The sequence below is a fragment of the Parus major genome, chromosome 10, assembly GCF_001522545.3.
Source record: "Parus major isolate Abel chromosome 10, Parus_major1.1, whole genome shotgun sequence".
In the NCBI taxonomy this organism is placed as follows: domain Eukaryota; kingdom Metazoa; phylum Chordata; class Aves; order Passeriformes; family Paridae; genus Parus; species Parus major.
In genome coordinates this window covers 268,980-285,486 of record NC_031779.1, presented here as the reverse complement: position 1 = coordinate 285,486, position 16,507 = coordinate 268,980, and the positions used below count along the sequence as shown (strand labels likewise).

At 50.1% G+C, this 16,507-nt stretch overlaps 2 protein-coding genes across 15 annotated transcripts in view; both read right to left on the bottom strand.

Moving 5' to 3' along the window:
- Window positions 1–476, bottom strand: part of NMB (neuromedin B) — a 10,068-nt gene extending 9,592 nt beyond the window's left edge. For all 11 annotated transcript variants that reach the window (XR_004498920.1, XR_004498921.1, XR_004498922.1 and 8 more), the window contains exon 1: window positions 360–476. Coding sequence is in view for 8 of the 11 variants with exons in the window: in XM_033517056.1 (XP_033372947.1) it covers window positions 360–460 (101 nt within the window). In the remaining 3 variants the exon portion in view is untranslated. The remainder of the gene's footprint in view (window positions 1–359) is intronic.
- A 555-nt stretch (window positions 477–1,031) lies between these two features.
- SEC11A (SEC11 homolog A, signal peptidase complex subunit) lies at window positions 1,032–16,278 on the bottom strand. Of its 4 annotated transcripts, none has more exons than XM_015638858.3 (6): window positions 16,157–16,278; window positions 15,929–16,038; window positions 14,169–14,318; window positions 10,779–10,898; window positions 10,269–10,326; window positions 9,651–10,124 (listed from the first exon to the last, which is right to left on the bottom strand). In XM_015638858.3, the coding sequence occupies exons 1-6, from the start codon at window positions 16,205–16,207 to the stop codon at window positions 10,074–10,076; spliced, it is 540 nt and encodes a 179-aa protein (XP_015494344.1). In that variant the 5' UTR covers window positions 16,208–16,278; the 3' UTR covers window positions 9,651–10,073. The 4 variants fall into 4 exon arrangements, with proteins under 4 accessions (XP_015494346.1, XP_015494344.1, XP_015494345.1 ...); XM_015638859.3 differs by lacking the exon at window positions 16,157–16,278 and adding an exon at window positions 15,111–15,213 and having other exon boundaries at window positions 15,929–16,039; XM_015638860.3 differs by lacking the exons at window positions 9,651–10,124; window positions 10,269–10,326 and adding an exon at window positions 1,032–1,144.
- Between the last annotated feature and the right edge of the window lie 229 nt (window positions 16,279–16,507).

The window sequence follows — 16,507 nt, the reverse complement described above, 5'->3', positions numbered from 1 at the left end:
CTTAAAGCCTTGGGGCGGGACAGACACAGCCCCGCTCCTTAAAGCCTTGGGGCGGGACAGACACAGCCCCGCTGCTTAAAGCCTTGGGGAGGGAGCCGGTACCACCCGCCCCGCTCCGAGCCTCGCCGTGCTCTGCCGTCCCATCCCGTCCCATCCCAGCCCTGCTCTCCCGTCCCGTCCCATCCCAGCCCTGCTCTCCCGTCCCGTCCCATCCCAGCCCTGCTCTCCCGTCCCGTCCCATCCCAGCCCTGCTCTCCCGTCCCATCCCAGCCCTGCTCTCCCGTCCCGTCCCAGCTCTCGGGCGGCGGGGCAGTGACAGACACAGTGACAGACATTGAGCTGAACAGTGCCAGACTCACCGCTGAGTCCGATCCCCGTTTCCAAGTCTCTCCAGGGCCTGTCCGTGCTTCCACCTTCTCCGAGCTGCCGTTTTGCACCGGAGCTCACCCATGAGCTGCATTTCCAGTTTAGCTCAAAGCCGTCTCCAATTCGCGCCTGATCATCTGGATGGATAATCCGAGGATCCTGTCCTTAAGGACCGGCCAGCTCTGCCCAGCTCCTCCACTTCCCAGAGCAGCTTCCCAGAGGATCCCACTTGCTGCAGAGCATGAGCACCTGAGCCTGTGTATCACTCTTCACCTTTCCCACTCCCTCTGAGATTTTGCAGACCACTATTTCCTGATTACTACACCCAAACCTTCCGTGGATAATCGTGTTCCCCATGAGCTCCTCCTTTTCCATTAATGGGATGGAGCTGTGCCCAGCCTCATATTGGGGGCCTGTGATAACAGACTGTGTGTGCCCAGGGCTCAGGTGAAGTGAATTCCAGGTGAAACTGGAAGCATTCGATCAGAGGGCCCCAAGGCAGAGGTTGTGCTCTGTTTCTTCTTGTCCCTGGCCTGCAGCCAACAGGGATTCCTCCAGGTTCCACTTTTACACAGGGATACTCCCAGGTTCTGGACCACAGCAGGTTGGGCTGAGGTCTGGTGGGTGTAACCAGGGTCAGACACAGTCCTGGCAGGTCCATAGTGAGGAGGAGGGCCTGGGGCATGAGGTCAAGTCCCTCAGGCACTGCTGAACTCCCACAGCACAGATCAATGATAGTCTACAGATCCAGAGCTGAGCTCAGGTGGCTCCTGGGTCCCTGTGGATAGAAGGCAGTCCCAGGTAAAGACCCATGAAAGCTAATTATTGTCCTAAAGGCCCTGACAGCTTCTGCTGGGTTTACAATTCCGTAACTTTGCAAGGAGGTGCTGGTCAGTGGGGATGAGATGACTCAGATCCCCTGGGAAATGGCAGAGGGAATTCATTAGCAATGCCCTTCTCAGCATGTGCTGCTATTCAGGAGAACAGGGCTGGAGGTGACATGTTCCCCTTCAGCAGCAGAGGGTCAGAATTCAAACTGCAAACTCAGCTCTAAGCTGAAGTTTTTGTTTTTGAAGACAAAACAATCCCCAAGTGTTTCTGTGTTACCAGGCATCCTCCCAAACTGTGTGAGCCTCCCCTTGGGTGGCCAGATCAGCATGGGCTTCCTCCCTGCTGTTGCAGAGATGTGCCACAGTGATGGACAGCATCTTCTCCTCCCTCACCCACCAGGTGTGACACCTCTGTCAGCCTTGTGTCCAGGTGTGCTGCAGGTCCTGGGCTCAAAAGGGGGAAATCTCATTCCACCCTCTCCATGCTCCTTCCCTGTGCTCAGCAGAAGCATGGCTGAGCAGGCAGTGCTGGGCTTGCCACTCGAGGAGGCTTTAGGGGGCCACGGGGTGCATGAACACAGTGCCCCACATCTGCACCCCAGACGTGGCATTTGCAGCACTGCAGCCCCAATTCTCACATTCACATCCTGGCAGCCTCATCTCCCCCAGAGTCAGCAGAGAGAGGAGACCTAAGGCCCCTGGTCCCAGTGGAGCTGCTGGCTGGGACCACTGTTTGGGCTCTGGTGTCCCCTCCCAGTGGCCACATGCCAGTGCCACATCCGGACAGACGGAAACACCCCCGTCCCTTCTCTATCTCCTCTCTCAGCCCGTGCCCCTCCCCCAGTGCCCTGCACTGACAAAACACAACTTGAAAAGGATGGACATTATCCCAAAGCTTTTCTTCAAAACAGTTTTAAGTTCATTCATGGTGGCCAAAGTGGTGGAAATTCGGGGTGTCTGGAGAAGGCTGGGGATGTAGGAAGGGCAGGAGGAGGAAGAGGATGTGAGGTGCAGAGAAGGTGCTGGATGTGAAGGAAGATCCTGGTGCTGCACAGCACTGGCACAGCTGAGTCTGGTTCCGCCTTACCCTGGGGAAGGGGTTGCTGTTTGGAAAGCTGAGCAGCAATCCTCCACTGTGGGGAGCAGCAAGCTGAAGGGTTACCTGGAGGATTAGGGGGGATGAAGCCAGGGATAAAGTGATCCCAATTACAGAGGGCAGATGAAAGAGCCCCGGGCAATTATGGTACCAACTGAAGCATGACAGGGTTAAGTCCCCCTCCTTCAGTGCTCCTCACAGGCAACCCCAGGGGACAAGGGATGAGCAGTGGGAAGCTGCAGGGTTTCAAACAGGATGAAGGCTTTTGCACTGCTCTTATTAGATGCACAAACAAATGCACCCAGATCTTCCTTATTTTTAAGCTGGTGTTACCTCAGCCAAAGTGTGAGCAGAGGTATTTTCCATCCCAGTGACACTGCTAAGCAAGCTTGGTAAAGGCTGGGAAAAGGAAATCAGGGAGCTCCTGCCCTTTTGCAGTGCCACTGTAAACCCTCAAAAGCTGAGGGGATGTCAGATTAATTGCTCAGTGCTAAGGCTTGACTTCATGATGTGTGTGTGGGAGATGTGAGCCCATAACCCTGATTTCAAGTCTGGAAAAAGCACCAGAACAGCCACCGAGAGATATTTTGGAGGCTGAAGTGGAAGCACAACTCAGGGCAGCCAGTGGGGCTTTATTGGAAAATAACTGGTGAAAGGACCCTGAGATCCAGGCAGGGCTCCAGGAATGGCAGCTCCTTCCTCCACAGCAGCCTTGTAAATACCAGCCCCAGACACCAACAGAGACACCAGATTTTTTCTGGATTTTCCAGTCTTCACAAAGAAGTTCCTAATTTTAGGGAAAATAACTGGCACCCAGGACCTACTTGGGAAGGGCACCAGGACCTAAGCTCCAGAACCTGGTCATCACCCTGGTGGGGTTTGTGGTAGATTTTCTGCCTCTCCCTCTGTCCCAATTTGGTGGGTCAGAGCAAGACACTCAGCCTGGAGCCTGCTGGGACTTCGAGCATTCCTGGTAGGAACTGACACTGCAGTGCTTCTCCGCCACTTCTCTCTTCAGCTCAGCAGAGATTCACCTTCCCAACAGCTGCCAGCCTCCAAGGCAATCTTCCCAGCTTACATATCAAAAAAAAGCTGTAGAAATCCTACTTTATAAATCAGTTTTGCTGGCAAAAGTCATCACACTGACTTCCACAGGTGATGCTGGAGATGGAGCTGTTGGCAGCCCCAGAGGTGACTCCTTGGAAATGTCAACCAGGCTTGTGGTCATGTCTTCGAGGCAGAGGAGGGTCTGCATAGAGCTCCTTCTCCCCTCTCTGTAGGATTTACCCTCTGAGGCTGGGTGACAGCAGCCCTGCACAGCCCTACACCCTCCAGGAATGTCCTTTCCCACCCAAAGCACTTCAAAGCTCCAGGGATCTCCAGCTTCCCCAGATGCCTGCAGCCAGAGGGAGCAGGGGTTGTTTTGTTCTGTTTTCTCCCAGCAATGGACACACAGAGTTTAGTCTGGATGGCTGCTGACCACAGAACTGACATTTTCACAGCACAGTATGTAATAACCCTGATGTTTCAGATAGTAACACTTAACTTGGAACCCGTTGTTTTATAAATAGAGTTAAAATTGTTTTTTCTCCCTGTGCACCATTTTATATTTATGTACATTTAAATTTCATCTTTTTTATTACCCAGTCTCTTCCCTTCTCCCTTTTGTTCTTTACCTTTTAGCAAACTATTTCCCCTGTAAGGATCTCACCACCTGTTCCAGGGCTGCTTCCTTCCTTCAGGCGCCTTTGCTGAGGGACCTTGCCAAATACCTTTGGGAAATCCATGTGGGTGATCCCTGTGGGTTCACCTTGCCCATAAGCCTCCAAATTCCTTCAACAAGTTCCAAGTTTATTCTTAGGGTCTTCTGTTCCTTACCAAACTCCTGTCCAAGTAGGGATAAGATGAGCAATAACAGACCTGTGAAACAGGCACTAGTAGCAAATCCTCTAAATGCACCTAAAGATGAAGCAGGATTTCAGCAGGTAAATAAAGGAAAACACAACTAATCAAAAGAAATGGATGCAAAAACTGCACAGCCAAAAGGGCCTTGCTAACAAGTGTAATGGACCAACCTGAAAATAGCCTGGTTCAAGGGCTTTAAAGCAAGGTCCATTTTGTTTTTTCTCTGCTTTCCATCCAGGTCTGGAGTCCTCAGCACAAGAAAGACAGGGACCAGTTGGAGCCAGTCCAGAGGAGGCCATGGAGATACTCCCAGGGCTGGAGCCCCTCTGCTCTGGAGCCAGGCTGGGAGAGCTGGGGGTTCTCACCTGGACAGGAGAAGGATGCAGGGAGCCCTTAGAGCTCCTGACAGTGCCTGAAGGGGCTCCAGGAGAGCTGGAGAGGGACTGGGGACAAGGGATGGAGGGATGGGACAAGGAAAAATAACTTCCCACTGCCAGAGGGCAGGGTTAGACAGGATGCTGAGAAGATACTCTTTCCTGTGAGGGAGGTGAGGCCCTGGTACAGGGTGCCCAGAGCAGCTGTGGTTGCCCCATCCCAAGAAATGTCCAGGGCCAGGTTGGACATGGCTTGGAGCAACCTAGGATAGTGGAAAGTGTCCCTGCCCATGACAGGGAGTGGAACTAGCTGGGCTTTGAGGTCCCTTCCAGCCCAAATCATTCTGAGATTCCACACAGTACCTTTGGCAATGACCCTGCACCCCCGAGAGAGGTGGCCAGGCTGGAAAGGGAGACTCCATGCTGTGGAGCTCAAGCTTCCAGGCCCTGCAAATATCTACCTGGGAAGGCAAATATGTGCTCAAACTGATGGCTCTAATAAAACACAAATGCAAAGAGCAAAGGCCTCAAAATGTCCCTATTTGTCTCCTTCACAGAGCTCCTGGTGCCAATAAAACTCTCAGTAGCAGTTAGGTTGCTTTAGCCTCTTCTTCACCATTTTTCCAAAGCCAGGTCCTGCCACATGCCTGAGGGTCTATTCTGATGCATTTTTCTCTTGTTTACAAAGATTAAATCCCTCTGTTACATCCATTCGCCCACAGTCAATAGCTGTTGTTTATAAAAGGTAAAATTTGAAATCTTGCACATCTCGTTTTCAACTCATTTTCAATTTTCAATTAAGCTGTAAATGAGTTGTGGTTTTCCCTGAGGTCTCCCTTTCAATCCACACTGCTGGACATACACAAATAACTGCTCTGCAAGAAGACTTAGAGAAGAAAATCATGTTTTCTTCCAGGCAAATCCAGGCCCAGCTCAGAAGTGTCCCAGCCAGAATTATAGAGCAGAAATCCGACACCCCAGTTTGACTGAATCAAGGCTCAGAGAAGTTAATTTCCTCTGTATTATTTTTCCTTCAGGACTGTTTCTATGGGGAAAGGGGAGGCTGGAAAACAAAGGTGATACCAAGATGTTCAGCAGAGAGAGACGCAGGAAGGTTTTTGAATTGTTCAACAGAAAGAGCACAAATAGGCAAAAGATGGGGAGCTGGGCAGAAGGAGCAAGAGAGTGAGAGCATCTGCTCCATCCTGGATCACAGAGGTTCTGAATTACAAGGAATGAATTTCTAGTCCACCCCTATTTAGACTGTTCTCTGAAGGTATTTCTTCAGCCCAAGGTTTAGGGAACCCTGACAGATCAGGCATTGACAGCACCTGCTAGAACAGAACAAGTGTGCGAATCTCCTCGTGAGATGGAGCAGGTTTAACACACAATGTGCTCAACCAGCAGGCCACTACACACAGGCAGATCCTGCTCCATGGGGAAGCAGGACTGTGTGTGATGGAGCTGGTGGGATTTTACAGAAACTGAGGGATAAGCAGAGGTGAGCAAACATGAAGAGGGACTCTCACAGCTGGGCAGACTAGAAACCTGCAGCAAAGCCACCCAAATAGGGCAAAAAAGAGCCACCAAGGCACATTTCTCAGGAAAGCTCCTGTGTCCCGTATGAATCCAACACACTCGGGCTGGTGGATCTACTCCAGCAGAGACCTGTGGCTCCTGACAGGTGAGAATCTGGGTGCAGATGCCAAAGGGACAGAAGTGTTCCGAGGCTGGGGAGAGGTAAAAGGGGAAGGAGGCTTTTCAACTGGCTCAAAGCACAGTGTGGATGCTGTTTGTCCTCTCCCAGCGATGAGAGAGCCAGGTCAGTCACCCACCACACACCAACTCCCAACCCTGAGCTGCTGCCACTGCGGGAACGGCGCAGGCCGGGCCCTTCTGGCATCACCCCAGTGCACCTCCCTGCATGATGGAACCAGGACCTCTGACTCAGCCACTGAGTCACTGGCACCGTGTGGGTCATACAAACAGCTGCTCTGCACTGCCCCTGCCCTGGCACAGGAGCCATCCCTAAGGCATATACTCTAAGCACCTCCTCTCTTCCCTCTCTCTTCTCTGTCTCCTCTCCTTCTCCTTTAGGGCCGTCCTGGAAGCTGCACGCTTTGTTTGTGTTGTGCATTTCTCCAGCAGAGAGTGGTCTTCATGCAGGGACCAGGTTTCATCTTGAAGATGCTCCTTGGAAAAAAATACAGTCTATCTGTTCTGATCTTAAGGGCACAAAAATTACCCAATCTCATTAAAGACAGTGGGGAACTGACCATCTGACAAAACCTGAGCCCTGTGGACCCCTGCAAAGCAATAAGCAGCAACAGATCTGGACGAAGAACCATGATGCTCACTGCTGTTCAGCCAACAACCGTGCTTTAAAGCATCATAAATACACAGAAACAGCCTCTGTCTCACAGAGCTCCGGCTGGCAGCACATCACCCCTCACAGCTCACTTCCCAACCATCACGCTCTCGCATTTAGCTTTGATACAAAACAAAATCACCCACTAGAATTCCAGCAGCCATCAGACACAGTCCAGTGTGGCTTTGCTACATGAAACAAACAGCTCCTGCCCATGAAGGAATCTGTGCCCTGAGCCATGGATATGACTGCACTGTAATTAACCACTGGAATTGCTACCAGAAAACCTGCCCTGTTTGGCTGCAACCAACCACAACAGACAGGCACAATCAGCCCTGACAGATTTTTTTCTTCATTTTTTTCTCCTTTATAAACCAGACCTTTCAACACCCACGTACTTTACAAGCAAATCCCATTCCTGTGGTGACACAAAGATCTCCGTCCATTTCTAAAGCCTCCAGTGTCACCGGCTTTGCTGGAGCTGCCCAGACAGTTTCACCTTTAAAAAAAGTCGCACAAAACCAAAATAAAACATAGACACATCAAGTTCCACCACCAATCACCCTGGCTCTGTGGGAGCTCAGCAGTGCTCCCAAACACCTCGGCATCAGCACCCAGCCAGCCAGAGATCCTGCTCACTCTGTGTCTTTTCTGCTCAACAAAGCAGAATAAATTTGGTGGGGATGGAGCCAGCAACAACTCTGTGTCGTCCTGCCCCCATATCCCCAGTTTCCAGCCTGTGCAGGCTCAAACCCAACACTCCCTCATCCCACTGTGGCAGAAAAAGGTGCTGCTGGAAGGCAGGAGGTAATGTGGGAGGTGGCACAGGAGGTAGTGGGTGTTGGAGCTGTGATGGGGCTGACTGCTGAATTATTCTCACCCTAATTAGAGTTAACTACCCATTTCACAACTGCAGGTAAAAAGAACCACATTCTCAGCTGCACAGAGCTGAACAGGCAGAACAGGGGCTGCAGAGATGAATTCCAAAATTTAGGGAATTCCAACATTTAGGGTGATTATTCCTGTTCTTCAAGCACCTGCAGGTGTTGGAGAGAAGCCTCTGGAGCAGGGCTGCAGTGGAGGCTCCTGTCACTCCTCAGCCCAACCACCTTGCATTCTTTAAGCACTCCCTGTTCAATTCCTCACACAGCAGCAGGCGAGAGCAGGGCACATCCTCCTGCAAGAGCTCCTGTTGGCCCTGTGTCCCAGCCCAGGGCTCCTGACACCAGCTGCCACCCTCTGGGGGCACATCATCCTGCAAAGAACTGCTGTCTCAGCAGTTTGAGGCCAAAGCTTGCTCCATAATCCTTTGTGTTTTAGCCTTTTTCTTGGTTAAATTAACTCGGTGACAGGAACACAACTGCTTTCGCACACTCAGAATTGTGCAGAAGGTCTGAAAGGGAGAGGACCTGGAGAACAGAAGCAGCAGCACTCCCAGAAAGTGCTTACTGGGGAGGTGTTGATTAGCAGCTCTCAGACAAGCTCAACTCAGCCCTTTGTGTGAGCCCAAGTCTAAAACACATTTATGCAAAAAAGCTGTTTAGGCTCAAGGCAAAGCAGGGACAGACAGGCTCCACATGAGCTGCAAAGGCAGAAATGCCTCAGGAAGGTGCAGTGATAGCAACTCCTAAAGATTCTTTGTTCTCTCAGTGCTGCCTGGTTCTGACTTTTGACAGAACATCCCATCCTTAACCCAAGGATTACAGAGAAGCTTTATCCGCATTCTCCTCTCAAGGGCTCTAGCACTGGGGGCAAGAGATAGAGATTTTATTACCATTTTTATTATGAAGTTATGATTACTCAGAGCCATGGGCCCGAGGTGCAGTGCTGAGGATTGGACCTGTTTGCACTCTGTGCAGTGCCCTAGAGGTGATGTTTGCTTCATCCTGCGTAGGGAACAACAAAGCACCTGGAAACATCAAAACAAGCAAAATGGCACCTGCAGAGACAGGAGAGGCCTGACAAACCCAACGAGAGACATAGGTGTGAAACTGCAAACAGCCATAAACACCCCACTGGCTTTTGTCCTTGCTTTTCCTGGCTGCTTTTGCTTTATACAAGCTGTGTGTGGCTGCAGTGATCATCTGCAGTGATTCCCGTTGCTCTGGAATCCTGGAGCAGTCATGGAGAAGAGCTGATGAACTGCACCTCTTCCCTGGGCTCTTTCTGACAGCACCTTCACCAGCAGGATCACAAGCCTGAATGAGAAGCTCAGAAAAAACAGCTGCTGCACGTGTTGACAAGTGGGTTTTTTATTTCAGACCCCAGGGCAGTCTGTAGCTTTCAGGTGAGCTGTGAGATGTGGCCAGCTCACAGAACCTGGAACCTTTTCCCAAAATTAAGCAATTTTTCTTATAGCATCCTGCTAAATCATCCCTGACAAAGAGCTGTGGGTATTGCACATCTCAATCCTTCTGTTACCTTGTGCCACAATGCACAAAGTAATCCTTTGCCATCTTCTACCCCAAACACTCTGCAGTCTTTAGGCAGATTATTTCAGTGTGATTTACAGAAACACGGAAATATTGAATCATCTACAGCTCAGGACTGATTATTCTCCAAAAAAGGTGAGAGGAGCAGCTGCTACTGCTCTGTGAAGAGAGGACAATTTAGATGGTGGATCTAGGAGTAAGTTTGTAACAGCAAAGCCCAGGTATCCCCCAGAACATGGTCAAGGAGGCTGCTTTCATCAGGGCAATAACAAAAACCGTGGCAAGAGGCAAAATCTTTATTCCAGTTCTGAATTGGGAAAAAACCATCATGGCCACAACTCACCATTGGACAGTTCAGTAGGCACAAGGGAGGGGGCACCTGGCCCGGCCAGGCACAGACTGGGGACATGGTCCCAATAGGCACTTGGAGAGGAAGCTCAGCTTCAAAGTACAAGCACTAAACAGTTTGGCTCAAATTTTTAATATAAAAATTCACTAAAAAGGCTAAAATGTGACAAACCATTGAAAATACAGTGACAAACAATCGTCCTTATGCAGTAAAAACCGAAACAAACCCAAACTGGCAAGAAGCTTTGAAATGCATGCTTTCTTCTTTCTCCTGGTACATTGGACCATCAGCTACTTTAAACGTTCATCTAGAAAAATCCATGGCACCTTCACCTCGTAGTTCAGTGCAAGGGACTACTCTCGATGGACCAGCACAAATAAACCCAATAAAAAGAGGACTGCATACTGGAGGAGAGAGCAGAGGAGATACAGGAGTGCACACTGACATCTACAGCAGCAATTGTGCAGAGCACAGGGTTCTGCCCATGCTCTCACGAAGGAATTATAGCTGGGGTGGGAAAAGCAGGCAGGAAATAGAAAAGATCTTACCTTAAATTTTGGATAATCATTCATTAAGATAGTGACTATTCCAATATAGGGCACAAATCTAGAAGAATAAAGGTTTTCTTAAAACAAACACTACTCCAGGATGCAGAGGGAGAGCCACTCAAGCATCCCAAAGGCTGCAGTCAATCTGCTGGTGACTTCTTCCTCTCTGTGGCTGTGGGGCTGAGTGACAACCAGCCCCAGAGTGTTTCAGCCTATGCCAGGTTCAGATTTCACTTGTCTGCAAACGCTGAGCCTTCCAGGACAAATCTGATGACAATTCTGATTAAGCCTAAGCCCACACTACCCTTACATCTGTGTCCATCCAGCATCAACATCTCAGGATACAGCTCACAACTTGATGCCTTTGCTTAAGCCAGACTAAGAACTGAGCTCCCCACATCCTCAGGCAGGTTACAAAACCCAGCAGGGACAGCTCAGCACAAGGAGGGGGATTTACCAGATGGCTTTTGGGGACAGCAGTGTGAAAAGCCCCATCATTTTGAAACTCACCCTCTCGCTCGTCCTACAACATCCTTCTTCTCCAGCCAGTGCTGCCCCTGTTTGTAGAGCCCTCTGTCATCCACAGCATTGTTGTCTCCCTTTGTCAGAAATTTGATGTCTCCATTTTGCCTGGTAAAGACAAGACAGCCAGGTAAGGCAGGGCAGAAACTTGTTGAAAGCTGTTCTACAGCAAGCATGGAGAGACCAACACAAGGGCACTAGAAGCAACCATGTCCTACAATTCCAGGAGGATAAAAGAGGGAAACTCTGCCAAATGCTGCAGGAAGCAGATGGTTTGGAAAAACAATGCCATGGGAAAATGAATTCTGGCCCCAGCCAAGCTTTCCAGCAGAGTTTCAGAACAGAACCAGCACGACAAGCCATTTCTAGTGCAGGTGCAGCTACTGCCTCTTGGCTTCTGACCTATCTTGTGTTGATGCTCCTCTTGCTTGACACAAACGTTGGATTCTTGTCTCCCTACTACCACATGAAAAGAGAGGTTGGGATTGAAGCACACAGCTCTACTCAGCAGCGGGCAGAAGCAAGCTGAATCTTAGAACTGATTAGGGAAGGGGGACAGAAAAAAAAAAACAAATAATACCATGATGACACTGCATGAACTCACGATGTGCCTACATCTGGAATGCTCTGGGCAGTGCTGAGCCCCCCAGATCCTTTTCTGCAATGGAGAGAAGAACTGGCAAAGGTTGAGAAATGGTTAACAAGGTCTGGAACTATTTCCGTACAAGAAACTACAGACCAGGACTCTTCAGCCTGGAAAAGATAGAACTGATGGGAGATATGACATAGTCCACCACAAATGACAGCAACAATCAAATAGCTTTTCACTGTCTCTTCCAATGCAAGAGGTACCAAAAGGAGCTCAGAAGTAATGGGTTAAAACCAGGCTGAGAAGGTGCTATGCAGAAACAGTCACAGCACAGCCTAAACCATGTCTCTCTGCAAAGGTATTTTGGTTGGCAAAAAATTATACTGGCCCAAAAACTGACCCCATATGCCATGAAAAAGAGGAAATCAGGCTATTCATAAAGAACTAGGACTTTGTGCTTGAAATTGTAACCTGCAGAAAGCAGGGAAATTATCACTATATTCTGTCTCTAGTCTTTAATTAATCCTGAGATTAATTAATTAGCTTGCCAGAAACGGGATCATGGTGCAGATGAATCTTTGCTTTGACCAGGAAAAAGCTTTATAGATCTTTCCCAACCATTCCTGTTCAGATGCTGGACAGCAGCCCGTGGCACTCCTCAGGGATTCACCGCTGTCACCTTCCTGTGACACCTGCAGGCAGGTGCTGAGCAGGAGCATCCTCAATGCTTGAACCCCAGTTCTCACAGAAATGACAGATGGAATGCAGAACAGGAAAGCAGGCAGTTCTTTGGCTGCTTTCATCATGCCTAAACACCAACAGTTTCCTTGACAGGAGAAGCTCGGAAAGGAAAAAGGGGGGAAAAAACCACCGCTCTTTCTCCACAGTACATCCGGCTTGTCGTGTAGGAACAACAAACACTGGGAGCTTAGAGACACCGTGTGTGAAAAGATAAAGATCCCCAAAGGTGCAGACAATGCAGTTTAGCTCTGAAGAGTGATGGTGTAGGACTGCAGCACCTTATTGAGCAGGAAAGGCTCTGTCCCGACGCGGTGTGAGAAGCCCACGGTGCACTTCTCTGCTGTCTGAGGTGAGTGAAGTCTGGTCTGGCTGTCCTGCTTCAAAACCACTAAGTAAATTCTGACTGCAGACTCTGTGTTAGTAATAAAGAACTCATTCAATTTTGGGCTGAAACAAGAAGAAAAGGCCAGCAAGTAACAGACATTTGCTCACTGACACAGTATTGATGTGAACTTGGGCCCAACTTGCAGAGCAGGGGAGAAGGAAAACTGTATTTCACTTGAAAGAGTTCCCACAACACCACAAAAAATGCTCATGCAGCATTAGGTGTCAAATTCAGCCCATAAACTGACCTTAGTTTTAAATCAGTGGTATCAGAGAACAAGTATCAAAGAACAGCATTTTGAAAAGTGACATTGTTCAAAGTTCTGGGTACAGAATAAACCTGAACTGCAAAGAATGTGCTTTGCCTACTGGGAGAAGCATCATTTCTTTTCCTCAGAGCCAGGATACCAGCTGTGTATTTATGTGCACAAGGCTGGTCATCTTTGAGTTGGACCAGACAACTGGTCTGCATATTCCAACAGCTTTGGGGAAGGGACCTTCTCCATCCCAGGGGAATCCTCAGATGTCACCTGGTACAGCTCAAGCTCATGCCAGAAAACATTTACTCAGCAGAAACAGATGCTGGGACCCCAACCAGCTACTGCCCCTCAGAGATGCCTGGAAGAATCAGGGATTCAGTTCAAGATTCAGTTTTCACTCAAACAACCCACATGGTTGACTCGCATTCCCACAGGCTGGCCTGGAGAGGCCACAGTTCCATCCAGCAATACAGGAAAGCTTATGACTGCAGTGGAAGCCTTGGTTAGAAAATTAAACCCTGTTCAGCCATGAAACCAATGCCTGTTCCATTCCTTCAGACACTCAACCTCCCCAGTGCTGAGAGAGAACAGTACACAAAGACTCCCAGGGTAACAACACAACTTTCTAGAGAGATGAAAGGCCCTTAGTCTGCATGACAGCAGAGACCAGGACCATAGAGATAAGCTCTAAAATAATACACACTACACATAAAACACCCTTCTGCCACAGCTATGCCCCACAAATGAGACTCACTCCACATACAAACACAGGCATGCTACAGCAGACAGCAAAGCAGCTCCAGACATAGAGGATGGCACAGGAGACAGTAAGTGGTGTCTCCCTCCCAATGCCTAAAGGGGCTCCAAGAGAGATGAAGAGGGACTTCAACAAGGGCTCTAAAGTAACAGGACAAGGGGGAATGGCTTCCCACTGCCAGGGATAGATGGGATATAAGGATTAAATTCTTCCCTGTGTGGGTGGTGAGGCCCTGGCACAGGTGCCCAGGGAAGCTGCAGCTGCCCCTGGATCCCTGGAAGTGCCCAAGGCCAGGCTGGACAGGGCTTGGAGCAACCTGGGATAAGGGAAGGTGTCCCTGTCCATGGCAGGGGTGGAAAGAGACTGGCTTTAAGGTCCCTGCCAACCCTAACAATTCCGTGATTTTACAGTATCCATGACACAGACGTGTCCAGGGCACTGGCACAGACTCACGGTTTGTGCTTCTGCTGGATGATCTTTACAAGTAAACCAAGTAGCACAGTTTTTGTCTGTCTGAAACTTCTGTGTTACTTCCTACAGCACCTGGATATCTCTGATTGACATCCCAACCACTTGTTTACCCCAAGCAGATGAAGAATACCAGTCAGGGAAACATCAGCAGTAGAACCCTCAGATTCTTAACATACTTCTCATGGATTTTCAGGACACGATGGACTATAGGAATTTCCCTTCCTTCTATCCTAAAGACGACTATTTCTCCCACTCTGATTGGATCTTCAATTCGGTTCGTGAGGAACAGGAGATCTCCTCTGTGGAAAGCAGGCTCCATACTCCCACTGAAAAAGAGGAGAGGAACAAATGAACAATATTTAAACACTCAGTACCAGGTTTTAGAGTTCATGGCCCTTTAAGAAAAATCTCACAAGAACCTCACGAGAAAGAGAAGCTGTGGGTATCCCATTCCTGGAAGTCTTCAAGACCAGGCTGAAACCTTGACAAAGAGCTTCTGAGAAAACCACCTTGGAGCCTGGGAAACTGTGTAACCTCTGTTGCAAGTTTTCTATTATCACACCACCAGCACTTTGCATTTGTTGGGAAAAGAGCACTGCCAGTATCTGGTGTTACAAGTGCATCCAAAGGGAAAAACTTTTTTAATATGCAAAAAGTTGATGACAAACACTGTATTTTGATTTCTGAGCTCACCACTGGCAGGTCAATGCTGGCAGCTCTGTAATGATGGGAAGCTTTTTTTATTTAATTTAGTTTTTAGAAATAGATTATCCTCAGGAGTGAAGCACTGAAAGCATCAGGCTCTTCCATTCCTATCTGAAACAGACAAAGGGACTTGCCAAAAATTTATTACTGTGACTCATTGCTTTGTCTAATTATCTCATTTCAGACACCACGACTGACTCAAGTCACTTTTCTTCCGTCTTGTAAATGGCAATCGTTACCAACTACTTATCCTTCCTAATTCCATATAAATAATGCAAACCAGAACAATGAACTTTAAGATACACGCTTGTGCATTTGTGTTTTATCTTCACAGAGCACAGCAGATGCAGTTCAGAACAGCAGATCACATCACCAAAGAAGGGATGTGACCACACAGCCCCTGTCTTACTCACTGGGAGGAGCAGTAGGAAACATCTGCCCAGTACTTCACATCAGGAGGGAGTTCTGGTAAGCAGCACTTGGTCATGGCATTACAGCATTTCTACATCATGAACACTGACACAGAAACACAAAGAAAAGGCCAATGTGGCCATGGAGCAAGTGCAATATCCATGCCAGCATCCAATGGCAGCCCAGGGAATTTGTCCCAGGCTGCAGGAAGATGGGAGTAACACTGGTGGTACCCACTGCAGGACAATGTAAGGACAATGTGTGACATCCAAAACATACAGTGACAGAGCGACAACTCTTTAGCTCTGGGCCACCTCAGTAATGGACAGTCATAGAATCATCAGAGCTGGGTTGGAAGGGACCTTACAGATCATCCCGTTCCACCCCCTGCCACAGGCAGGGACACCTGCTGTCCCAGGGTGCTCCAAGCCCTGTTCAACCTGCCCTGGAATGGGGAACCACAACTTCTCTGTGCCCGGGCCTCGACGGCCTCACAGGGAAGGATTTCTTCACTGACCCACCTAACCCTGTCCTCTGGCGGCAGGAAACGGGACACCCCTTTGTCCCGTTACTACGTGCCCGGGTATAAAGTCCCTGTCCCTCATTTTTACCAGCCCTCTACCTGCCAGAGCGAGGTGAGACGTTCCTTCTACCCGCTGCCTCTTCCCTCGCCATTCCCTCGCCTGGATTCCTCAGGAGCTTTTCGCCCACTGGGGCTGCGGCAGGAGCCTCCGTCTGACCCATCCCTATGGGATCCCCCTCGGGGGCCCGGCGATTGCCCAGCCCGGTTAAACCCCCTGGGAATCACCCCGGGACTGACCTCAGCACCACCACGATGGGACTCTCGCTGCCCGTCACCACCATGAGCCCCTTCCAGATCATGAGGGCAGAGGACACGATCATGCCGAAGTTCAACACCTGGTAGTACAGCTGCGGAGGAACGGGGGCGGTCAGGCCCCGCCGCCAGCGCACGGCAAGGCGGACCGGCCCCGTCCGCCCGCTCGGCTTTCCCCCGCCGCCCCCCCGGCCCCCCCGGGCCCCCGGGCACCTGCCGCTTGTTCATGCGCCGCACATCGTCCAGAAAGTCCAGGGACAGCATCGCCGCCACCGCCGCCGCCCGCACGGCCCCGCTTCCGCTTCCGGCCGCGTCACCGCCGCTTCCGGCCCGCGCGCGCAGTCCCCGTGAGGCAGCCCCCGTGAGGGGAGCGGGGCCGCGCCCGACGCCCCGCGTTAACAAAGCCCCTCCAAAACATCCCTCGGCCGAAACACCGCACCCAAACCATCCCCCTCGCACTCATCAGGTATCCGAACAACGCCCGATTCCATCCTTCCCTCTTCCCACCGCTCCCAGTCAGCCAACACCGGACACCTCACACCCCATTCAGCCAGCAGCTCATCT